The 12431-nt window shown below is 33.2% G+C and overlaps 1 protein-coding gene across 1 annotated transcript; it reads right to left on the minus strand.

Moving 5' to 3' along the window:
• Nucleotides 1-9332: 9332 nt before the first annotated feature.
• On the minus strand, nt 9333-11848 carry LOC107867474 (nitrile-specifier protein 5). Its single transcript, XM_016713728.2, has 2 exons — nt 11644-11848; nt 9333-10426 (listed from the first exon to the last, which is right to left on the minus strand). Exons 1-2 carry the CDS (start codon nt 11674-11676, stop codon nt 9485-9487), a joined length of 975 nt encoding a protein of 324 aa, XP_016569214.1. The 5' UTR covers nt 11677-11848; the 3' UTR covers nt 9333-9484.
• Nucleotides 11849-12431: the final 583 nt, after the last annotated feature.

Below are 12431 nucleotides of genomic sequence, written 5' to 3' on the forward strand. Positions count from 1 at the left end.
TCTTAACACAAAACTCATAAAAAATCACATGCATGCTTTCTTCAACACAGTTAGTTCTGTTGTTTAAAACTCTATAAGTCTTACTATGAAGTGAATAACCTAAAAAGATTCCCTCATCACTTTTGGCATCAAATTTTCTCAAATTATCCTTACCATTATTATGTATGAAACATTTGCAACCAAAAGTTTTAAAGTGAGAAATGTTAGGCTTTCTACCTTTTAGTAATTCATAGGGAGTCTTTTCTAACATGGGTCTGATTATGCACCTGTTTGTGATATATGCTACAGTACTTATTATCTCAGCCCAAAGGTTTTGGCAACATTTGCTGCAAGTATCATTATTCTAGTCATATCTTCCAAGGTTCTGTTCTTTCTTTCTACCACTCTATTTTTTTGTGAAGTTCTAGGAGCTGAGAAGTTATGATCTATTCCATTTGATGAACAAAAATCTAAGAATTTTGCATTCTCAAATTCTGTTCCATGGTCAGACCTTATGAAAACTAATAAAGTGCCCAGTTTCTTTCTATTTTCTTAATGAAAATTTCAAAGACATCAAAGGCATCTTCTTTAGAGGCTAGAAATAAAGTCCAGGTGAACCTGCAATAATCATCAATAATTAAAAAATATTTTTTTTTCCACCTCTACTTTGTTGTCTCATTGGTCCACACAAGTCCATATGAACTAGGTCAAGACATTTGGTAGTGCTAACATGGATCTTTGACTTGAAAGAGGATTTTACCTGGTTCCCCCTTACATATGCACTACATAACTTTTCTTTCTTAAACTTGATCTTGGGTAGTCCCAATACCATGTCTTTGGAGGAAAGTATGTTCAGTTGTTTCAGACTTGCATGTCCAAGTCTTATGTGCCAAAGGAAGGGATCAGTTTCTATTGCACTTAGACAAGTCAACTTAGGTCCTGATATTGCCATTATGTCTGCTTTGTATACATTCATGTATCTCTTTGCAGTAAGCACAATTTCTTTGGTGTCCATCTTTTTGACTTTAACACCTGCAGCAGTGAAAATTACTTTATTAACTTTGTCACACAATTGTGAAATGCTTAGCAGGTTATGCTTTAGTTCTTCCACGAGATAAATATCCCCCACAGCTTTTGACTCAAATGAGCCAATTTTTCCAACTCTAGTTATGATTCCCCTTTTTCCATTTCCAAAAGAGACTCCCCCACCATCTATTTTGGAGAGTGAAAGGAACTTTTACTTGTCACCAGTCATATGTCTTGAGCAAGCACTGTCTAGGTACCAGTGCCTTTTGTTTCCCTTCACCTTCTCCTGCACAAGAAATCAATGGTTACCGTTAGCAACCCAGACAATCTTGGGTCCTGTTTTGTTAGTAAAAGGATGAATTAAATTCCTTCTATTCCAAGTAGGAAGCAAGTAGACTGACTTGTTTCTCAGACTAATTTTAGTGCTTGCTTTCTTGGTCTGAGAAAGTTTGGTTGCTAGGTTCAGACTTCGATATTTGCTTTTAGCAGCTATAGGACATTCAATAGTAGGATGTCCAAGATTGCCACAAATATAGCATAAGTCTTGAAGATTATCAGCTTCTTTATAAAAACCCAAGCCTGCTTTTTCATTGTGATTTCTTTTACCAAGCTGTTGAACAATTCTTGAAGAATTTGTCCATCTGTTTAACTTTTCTAGATCCAATTTTAATCTTGCTACCTCTTGACTCATCTTATCCATCTTTTCAGTCAAGTCATAACATTCTTGTTTGTACTTAGTTAACTCAAGTTCAACATTTTCTTGTTCTTTACTTATGGCCCTTTTCCCATGGTCAGTGAGATTCAGTTTAAGAATTTCAGACTTAAGATCATTATTTGAGGACTCAAGCAGTGTAATTTGTTCCTTGAGAGTGCAATTTTCTTTGTCAACATTTTTCTTGCAAACTTTCAAGTCAATTAAATCAAATTTAAGACTTGCAAGACTGTTGAACAATTCATCCCTATCAGAAGTTAATTCTTGAAAATTTTCAATTAAATCACTCATCAAGTAAATAAGTTTAGTTTTAGAAAAAAAATGCAGTTTTTCTTTTAGTTCAAGTAAACTTACCTCTGAAGCATCATCTTCTTCCTCAATGTCTGAGTCTCCAAAAGCCATAAATGTTGTCTCGTCAACTCCATCATCATCATTATCAAAGTCAGATCCCCATGCATCTATCATGGCATGTTATTCTTTTTCCTTCCTCCTGGCCTTTTGTTCTTTTTCAACTCTTTCCTTCTTCCATTCTATTTCCCAGAAAGGACATTCTCTAATCTGATGATCAGTCTTTCCACACTTGTAACATCTATTTGGATTGTCATTGGAACATTTCTTGCTACCTGTTCCCTTCTTCTTCTTAAAAAACTTGGTGAAGTTTTTTGTTATGAAGGCAATTTGTTCCTTATCCAGTTCAATCTCTTCATCACTATCAGAAGCCTTCAAGGCCAAGATTTTTTCAGAAGCCTTCTGTTCCTTAATGCCATCAACTTCCATTTCATAGGTTCTTAAATTCCCTACTAGTTCATCCAAAGTCATACCTGTGAGATCCTTATTTGCTTTCCTAATTGCAGTGACTTTAACATTCCATTTTGACTTTGGTAGCACCCTCAGAACCTTCTCTACTTATTCTTCTTCAATGATGACTTTTCCCAAGGAGGTTAACTCATTTGTTAGAGTAGTAAGTCTTGTCATCATGTTATGCAAGGATTCATTTTTCTTTATCTTAAACGTTTCATATTCAGTAAAAAGGAGAGAGATCCTGAATTTCCTTACTTGAGAGTTACCTTCATGGGCATTTACTAAGGCATCCCATATTTGCTTAGTAGTGGTACAGGTAGATATTCTATTGTATACAGCAGGTCCTAGACCACAGACTAGGATATTTTTTGCCTTAGCATTTTTCTTTAAAGCCAAAAGATCATCAGCAGTGAACTCACTCCTTATTTTCTTGACTTGCACACCATTTTCTGTCTTCATAGGGATAGTAGGACCTTCAGTAATCCTATCCCATAATTCATAATCTTCTCCTTGAATAAACATCTCCATCCTGGCTTTCCACCAGATGAAACGAGTACCATCAAAGAGTAGGGGTCTAGTAGTGAATTGACCTTCACTGTGACCAGTAGGAGGTACGAAATTCATCATAATAATCCGATCTTGGGTGCAAACCTTATTTAAGACAAACGGCTCTGATACCACTTGTTAGAGTATGATCCCTACTGATTGTCTATCTGTGGACCAAGTAAGTATACATGGTTCACAGAAGTAAAAACTGAACATAGTAATTTTTACGTGAAAAACATCCGGTTCAAAAAGGTGTAAAAAAACCACGACCTGTACCTCTACAGGATTTAACCCCAATCTTCACTATAACTTTGAGCCTCAACAATCAACACAATTACAAGACTTCTTGTAAACAAGGAATTAAAACTTCTAACTCCTATTACTACACAAACACAAATCTTCCCAAGTCTTCGAGTTCCCTAACTTGAAGACGTGATTCCTAACTCAGCTTATAGAATACTGAGACTAGAATAATATATTCATTACAACTCAAGAACCTTCCTATTACAAGCAGTCTAAAACATACTAAGTGAGAACTAGGTTCTTCTTCAAGTTGGTGAACGATTTTGCTGATTGTTGATTTTCTTATCAGTGCTTGATCGTCATTTGAATGAAGCTTGTCGTCTATATATGCTCCCTCTTTTCTTCTTTACTTGTATCTTCTGTGGGACTCTTTCAAGTAACTCACTCCTTGTTGTAACCATCTCTCCTTCTTCTAAATTGAGTAGGACTCTTTTGCTTTATCCTTCTGCCTTGTAGACTTCTTGATCTACTCAAACTCTAACTGCTTCAATTATCTTCATATAGCCTCATATAGCCGTGTGAACATCATTTGCTTATCCATGTGTTGATAGCTTATGTAATAATTTTAGCATGTAATGATTTCAGCATGCACTCCATATGTCCGAAGCAGTTTCACTTGTATGGACCAACTCGCATAACATGTTTCATTCATCTGTCTATCATCAAAACTTCTCATGCCCTAACATAACAAAAACCTGTTTTCCGTTTTCAGAAAATTTTTCTGGAATTATTTTTCGAATTTTCATGGTCAAACACCACAATTTCCAACTCTGGAAAAAATTTTCGGAAAAAAAAAAAAATTCCATGACCAAACGGGTTAATATACAAATTAGAAAAGCAATAAAATGCAAAAAATAAACATAATGTAAAAGTTATCTTTTAAAGATGTATTTTCTAATTTGAATGGTTGATTAAAGCAAGAAGCAGTGATCAGCTTCCAGATAATGTTTGTTTTTTTTAAAATGAATTTTTATCGCTACGTCTATTTGGTGAAGTTGGAAAGAAATATTGATATCTATGAGAGGGTTCATTGAGCTAAGGTCATTTTTGTAATTTGGCTAAAGGAGCCTTAGCATACATGAGCCTTTGAGATATGGAAAACTGCCAGTAGTCGCGTTTAGTGTAGAGAAGAACTTTTTCAGATTTTTCGATTTTATAATATTAGTGTTTAATGAAAGATAAACTCCAAAATATCCACTAAGGCCTATGCATATACTAGAGCACATTCAATGTAAATATATTTGACCAGTTATCTGTTTTTAAATATAAAAATTGCCACACTTTCATTCAGAAATTCAACATGGTAAGTAGTACATGATCATTACATTTGTTCTCGATCTTCTCAAACAAAAATATGAAATTGATGACTCGAAACTATTTTTATCAATCTGTATGATGATTTAACTTGTTCACGAATCTTTTGAAAGTTGTACGAAGATAGTATTCCAGTTCCCTAGTGTTTCTACTTTACACTTTACTGACCAAACATGGATCGAAGGACAAAAAAGAACATTTCTATTAGTAACACTCTCTTCGGCATGGTTTCATAATGTACAGTACAGTATGATATGGTATGGTATTATATAGTATAGTACAATATAATGTTTTGATAGACTATATCGTTCACTATTGTTTAATAATAATTTTTTAATTTGGTTTGATGTATGGTACTGTATTGTAATGGGTAAGTTTACTAAAATACCCCTAATTATTATAAAATTTTAATTTATGATAATTATTAATAAAATAATTTTCTTTCTACAGATTTATCACAAATTATGGATTGTAAATATATTACGTTGTGAAATTCATAAAATTTCTAACAAAATTAAAACTTTACATTCATGAAATAATCAAGAACTAGAACCGCAACAACTTATTTTAATCAGAAGCTATAGTTTCTAATTTTTGGTATGAAATTTTTTATGCTAAATAGATACTAGAATTCAACATCTTGAATTAAATAGAAAGTGAGTGAGACTCAACTTCATCAATGGTACATGGGACACAGCTCTGAGAAGCATGAACTTCCCACTTACAGCCTTTTTGGATGGTGGTTTCCCATGGTATGGTATGGTTATCATGGAAACCATGTTTATTTCCATGGTTTTCTAAAAATGGTGGTATGATATGTTACTATTCCATGGTTTGATAATCATGGAATGAAGCAATTTATTGAACCACCAAATTAGTGGTGTGCCATGGTTTTCAATTTTCTTTTTCAACTATACCCTTATATAATTTTCTTTAATCCTATTTTATCCTTATCAACAAAATACATGCTAAGACTACGCATTTGTTAACAAGATCGAAGATTGCAAGACTTCCTGTTAGCAATATAAAAATTCAAAGAGAGAAAAATGATCACAGTTATTTAGTAGTAGTAGTAGTATTTAATGCCAATAAAAACTCAATTCGATAAAAAAAATTGAAAATTGAAATGGAGGGAAACAGAGTGAATGCATAAAAAACATATACATGGGAAGTGATTTTTGAACTCTAAGATACATACATGTATACCAATTGTTTTATTGATTGGGAAGTACTTCCCGATTGCATTAGTTTGCGTTCGTCAAACCTTTGTTTAGCAAATATCCTTGTGAATTTGGCGTCTTAAGAGGATCATCCAGTAGCTATGAGAAGCATGAAGAAAGAAAGGACAAATGGTTACGCTAGCACTGATATGGATAAAAGAGTTGATATCTCAAATGTATTACAATTAGGGGCATTTTAGTAAATTTACTAGTTACCATACCGTACCATACCATCAAACCAAACAAAAAATCTATTATTAAACCGCAGTGAACGATATAGTCCATCCAAACATGATACTGTACCATACCATACTATATCATATCATACTACACCATACCATATATTATGAAACCATGGCAAACCACCATCCAAACAGTTAGTCAATCTATTCACAGTGCACAATCACATAAATAGCCGGCTAACCATAACATGAAGAAATGCTAGATTTTGGTCAGTGTTAAATTCCTCGAAGGCACTTTAGGTAATGTAGGAGTGAATGCTATGTAGGCTCTCTTGATACTAAACTTTCATGCCACAACAAGACTCTCAAGAGTAGCATAAACATCCTCTGTGCACACTAGCCATTCTCTAGCTTTTGGGTGTTCGTATGCATAATGTTCCTGCCTTATTTAGAGAAGGCGGAAAAAGGAAGAAACAAGAGGAGAACAACGTATAGAAGAGATTGTAAGCAGAAAAGTGTTAAAAGAAAAATATATTATGGTTAGAAGTAATATAGGATAAAGGGTTAAATGGGATTAGATAAATATTATGTAAGGGTATAATTGGAAAAAAAAAAAACCATGGGATATCACCAAATTGATGGTTCTGAAAATGAAAGGATTTCATGATTATCAAATCATGAAAATATACTATACCATACCACACATTTTAAAAAACAACCAAAACAAACATGATTTTCTTAATAACCATACCATACCATAACATGGAAACCACCATCCAAACAGGCACTAAAGGGAAGAGATCGAGTGATTAAGCCTTAAGGTAAAGTATAAAATATGCTCATTTATTTTGTAAAACTTAATTATTGAATGATGAAGTGTTAGCACATGGATTGATGGCACAGCAAGGTCACATGGATCAGTGACATGGCGTAGTTTAATTTGTTAGTGGAAGTCTGGAAGATGCATGATTATTGTAGTGTTAGGTGGTTAATTAATTAATGTCAGCTAGTGTGGAGATTGAAGAGAAGTCTGGAATAACTGGAAAAGTTATTGTCATGTGATCGGTTATGGGTTCAAGTTTTGAAAACAATTTCTGATAGAAATGTGTTGCATACAATACATCATTGTGGTGGGGCTCTTCCCCAGACACCACACATAGCGTAGCTTTAGTATACCGGACTGCGCTTTTTTAGGTGTAGAGATTAGATTATTAGGTGCATGGGCTGCAGGTTTTAGGTGTAGAGATTAGATTATTAGGGATCGTTTAATTGAAAAACAAGTTATCTCGAGATTTGTTATTTCGGAATTAATTATCTCACTCTCAAGGAAGGATAAGAAAAATACTACAATCCCTGAATAACTAATTTTGGGATGAGTTATTCCACACATTTTATCCCAACAAAATATGAGATAAGTTCCTCTTTTAAAACTATTTCGAAATTAATTATCCTTATCCCTCCTACCAAATCATCCTCGTATAATATTCTGAGGATCTAAGGAGACACCTCCAAAACAGGCAGATCTTTCGTCAAGATTGAGGCCTGAAAGCTCAGAAGACTCTGTGAAACACCTGTAATGCAACTGAACATTCACCAAATCTCCTCTACAAAACATTAGCAGGTCATCAGCAAATCCCAATTAAATAAGCTTCAACTTATCACACCTAGATGGTAATTAAAATCAGGGATATCTTGCAAAATTTTGAGAATCTGATAAGATATTTCATGACAATCACAAAAAATAAGGTAGAAACTGAATCACCTTGCCTAAGTCTCCTCATTACTAAGGGGGAGAGAAGGTTTGCCATTGATAAATATAGACTAGGACAGAGTCTTAAGACATTGCATAATCCGTTTTACAAGCTTAATATGAACACACGTATAATATACGTATCTATGACTAATTTTACGACATGTCAATAATTATTGTCTCAATGAATTAGACATAACATTCAGAGATATTTTATTTGAATTACTATTTTGTACTTCATTATGGATTGACTGGGTTGATGACACTCGGCTAATAATGAAATGAAAAGCCTGTTTATTTTAGGGCTCGTTTGGCGATAAAATTTTTTTCTCTTTTTTCGGAATTTTCTTCACTTTTTTTACTTTTTCGAAAATTGTGGTGTTTGATCATGAAAAATTCAAAAAATTATTCCAAGTTAGATTCCAAAATGTGAAAACAACTTTTTGTTGTTTTCACAATTTTCCACTCTCATTTCCAACTTTCATTATTATTACATATAACCTCAATCTTTAAATTTTTTACACACACCTCGTATAACTACAACTAACCACCAAGAAAAAAAATTATTATTTGTTTTCTATAGTACAACATCATTTTTAATTGTTACAGATATTCTAATCTTTTTTTCTTCTTTTAACCAAAATTTACTAACGTAAAGTAAAAAATAATAAATGACAATGTATGGCGGAAATATATCAACTCTGTTTTGAATGAACTATATTATAGAAATATAAGGCCTAATACATTATTTTATTTAAAGGTGAGAAATTTAATATTTTTTTCTTGTCATTCTAATTTTCTGTATATGTCATATAATGGCTATTATGATTTTAATAAATTATTAAAAAATGATCAATAAAGTCACATATCAAACATAACGTAACGATCCATGTTTATGATACAATAATATTCAAGGAAAATCAATATCATCAATAAAGAAAAAATAAAAAATTAGCAATAATCTATTCAGAAATAATTCATCCGTAAATTTTTTTTAAAAAAAACAAATTCAATAAAATAATTAATTCAAGTGAAATAATTAAGAATTTTCATCAACAAATTTAAGAATATATAAAATATATTTATATCCATCAATCATATCTATCAAAATATATTTACTCTATTCAATCGATTATGGTTAGATAAACTTATTTAACTCGTGCTTGTGTTATTTTTATTCAAATTTTAGAAGAATAACAATCATAATAATTAGTTTGTTGTTAATTATTTCATCAATTGAAGACATATAAATTATTTTATCAACATTTGGTTGTATGTTAGTAGGTAAATTAGTAGTTGAGTGATTTTGATAATTTTTAAAAGTTGAGGGCATAAAATCATATTTAAAATTTTTTTTTCAAAAGTCAAAAAAATCAATTTCAAAAAGACATGTCAAACATAACTCCAACTCCGACAGTAATTTTCATGGCCAAACTGCTACTTAGTGTACTAAGTTCGAGTAAATTTAAACATAAAAGAATAGTGACCCTATGCAAGAATTGCAACAACATAAACCCTTTAACAAAATGGAACAAACCTTTACAAGAGCACCCATAAACAGTCTCTGAACATATTTTTCCCCTTATCCACACAAGGCTAAAAGTTCACATTATTTGTTGTTACACAATTGATCACTTCTCTTTTCCAGTAATCAGGTCTCCACGAGAGGAGTGAAAAAGAAAATGTCACCAAGCCTATCATTGCTTGGTGAATTGCCACCATAAACCAGCAGGCCCTCTTGACCATCTCGCCGTCCACTAGCGAAGGCACACCACCCTCTTGGCCCCGGATGGTCACCGGAATCCATCCACCGCTTCCAAACAAGTGTCTCTGTGTCAAGTGCATAGACATCGCCCGAAAATTTCCCAGCACCCGCATGACCTAAATCACTGGGGTCTATCTCACCACCATAGATAAAAATGAATTTCCCAATCCCAACTGTTGAAAATACACTCCTAGCAGTAGGTTTTTCACCATTTGTCTCCACTTGCACCCATTTTTCTTCAATTGTATCAAAGTAATGCACATCATCAAGCTCATAACCAGAGAATCCATAGACAACCCAGATTTTGCCTAGGACCTCAGTCAAACCAGGTCCACCTCTTGGTTTACAATTTTCCCCTGGTACAGGAAATTTGATCCATTTCTTATCAACAACATCATAGCCCCAAAGATCATTAAGCCTTCCAGCATTTCCGCAACCACCAAAGACGTAGATCCTCCGATCATCAGCTGTCATCGAGTGGTAGCTCCGGTGAGGAGGGCCATCATCACCACTAGACAATAAGGTCCATTTGTTGGTAGTCGTGTCAAATGAATAAAGCTCGTTAAGCTCCTTATGCTCAGCATCTCTGCCACCAAATACGTAGATAGTCTCCCCTACAGTGGCCATAGTGACGCCTACACGAGGTGGAGGGACATCGCCAGCAGCATCAGTCATGGACCATTCTTGACCATTGAGATCAAACACATGCAATTTGTTGTCAACAGGGACACGAGGTGTGAACTCACCCCCAAATGAATAGACCTTATGCCCCACAATGGTGATGGCATGCGAGCTTCTTGCCCCAGGTCCAGCCCCTTTTTCCTCCAGCTGCATTTGGAGGGTCCATGTAAATAAGAACCCAACATTAAGTTTAAAATTTGTCACACTTCCACAGCCTAGGAACTTGAAGGAAAACTGAAATACTACCATTTACGAGAATGAAAGAAACACCATTCTAAGCCTATGTAACAATATTATAAAATCAACTACAAAGTACAAACGTGAATCTATGCTTTCTATCTTTCAATCGGATACCAATTGCTTGGATGCCTTTGAAAACCTCAAGATGACTTGACTACAAAAGGGTTACTGAAACAATCAAGAAATAGCTATTTTGATTTGTACAAATCATCAAGAGAATCAATTCATCATTGAGGCAGATGTTACATTTCCGACAAAACCAAAACTATGATGATCCTGAATGTGCAACTGGTAAACTATGAAGTTGACCACCAATTCTGCATCAATTCTGCAGAAGGCAGGTTAAACTACAGCACGATTCCCATAAGATAAGCACTTTTTAAGGTATATACTTGTATCACATCCTATTATCAGTTCTATATGAAAGCACACAAGAAATAACTTTTCTTGTAACTACCAAAATGATCACCTATTTGTTTTTAATTGAGTTTAGCATAAATTAAGTTCAACAAAAGGTTGTCAAGCATTTAGTACCTATTCCCTCCAGAGCACCTTATTTGTGCATTTTTGGTTTACACGCCATTAAGAAATTACTATGTGTTCCGCCTATCATACCCCTATTTGTAATCTTTAATCACTTGGAACATTAATCTCTTCAATAAATATTCTCTCTTTAATCTCTCATCACTTAGGTTCTTTATCATAATTAGTCGTTTAAATGGGAATAATATACTCAACTATATCTTGATTTTCTAAAATGACAACTATTTTAGATCATCTATTTTTAGTAAGACCGACAAGTAAAGTGGTAGGAAGGCAATATCATGCTTAATATTTCAGCTGCTTTTACTGTGTACAATGTTAATCACATAACTGATCCTCTATCATTCAGGCTGAAATCACGTCCAGAATACAAGCCCTTCGTGAATTTACCAGTATATAGTTATTATCCCATCTCAATTCTCCAAATGATAGGTGTACACACACACAAAAAAAAATAAAAAATTAAACAAGAAGATTCACATACCCAGACACCAGAATTTAAGAAATAATTAATTGTAATATATAGGAGCAAAGAAGAAAAGAATACAATTGGTCAAATTAATAGGGATTTGAGCCAAAACCTTGATCCATTTGCCTTGTGTTGCTACAGCCATGGCTAATTAAAAAGAAATCCCCCACAAGCAGTTGTATGTCCCATTCCTAAAATTGAACCCTTTAAATTATATTTATATTATGTCATGGTCATCTGTTCCTAAAATTGCCCCTGCAATTGGAGAACAATTACAAAAACCACTAGTCTTTTATTTATTTTAAATCTACGGGAGTGAACAAGTCCTTCGAGTAGTAGTATTTTAAAGTTACGTGACTCAGTAACAACTTTTGTTAGGTACTTAATTACTTCTGAAAATTACATAAATACACAACTTATCTTTTCAATATTATAAAAAAATCTCAATTCTCTAAATATATTACAAAAATTTCACATATACATAGAATATTATATATATATCGGCTATGTTATGTATATTAATAGAAAAAGAAAGTAAAGTAATTAAAAAAATAGGAGAGAGTGTAATTACTTTTAAAAGGTTGGTATTTATGTTATTTATACTTATTACTTCCTCCGTTTCAAAAAAAAAAAATAACCTACTTTAATTTAACACAAAATTTAAGAAAATAAAAAAATCTTTAAATTTTGTAGCCATAAATAAAAGTTGCGTCAAATGTATCAAAATATTCTTTAATTTTATGGTCCTAAACATGTCACGTGTCACGTGAAAAGTTGAAATTAACGTATTGTAAAAAAAGAAAAGGAATCATTCTTTTTAAAACGGACTAAAAAGGAAAGTAGGTCATTTTTTTTTTTAAATGGAGTAAGTATATTTTAGAAGAAAGCATCAAAAATATT

Source organism: Capsicum annuum, chromosome 4, assembly GCF_002878395.1.
Source record: "Capsicum annuum cultivar UCD-10X-F1 chromosome 4, UCD10Xv1.1, whole genome shotgun sequence".
Classification (NCBI taxonomy): Eukaryota; Viridiplantae; Streptophyta; class Magnoliopsida; order Solanales; family Solanaceae; genus Capsicum; species Capsicum annuum.

Coding starts and splice junctions, on each gene's coding strand:
- LOC107867474 (XM_016713728.2), bottom strand. CDS start 11,676: ATGGCTGTAGCAACACAAGGCAAATGGATCAAG. Junction 10,427..11,643: donor CACAAGGCAAATGGATCAAG/GTTTTGGCTCAA, acceptor CTCCAAATGCAG/CTGGAGGAAAAAGGGGCTGG.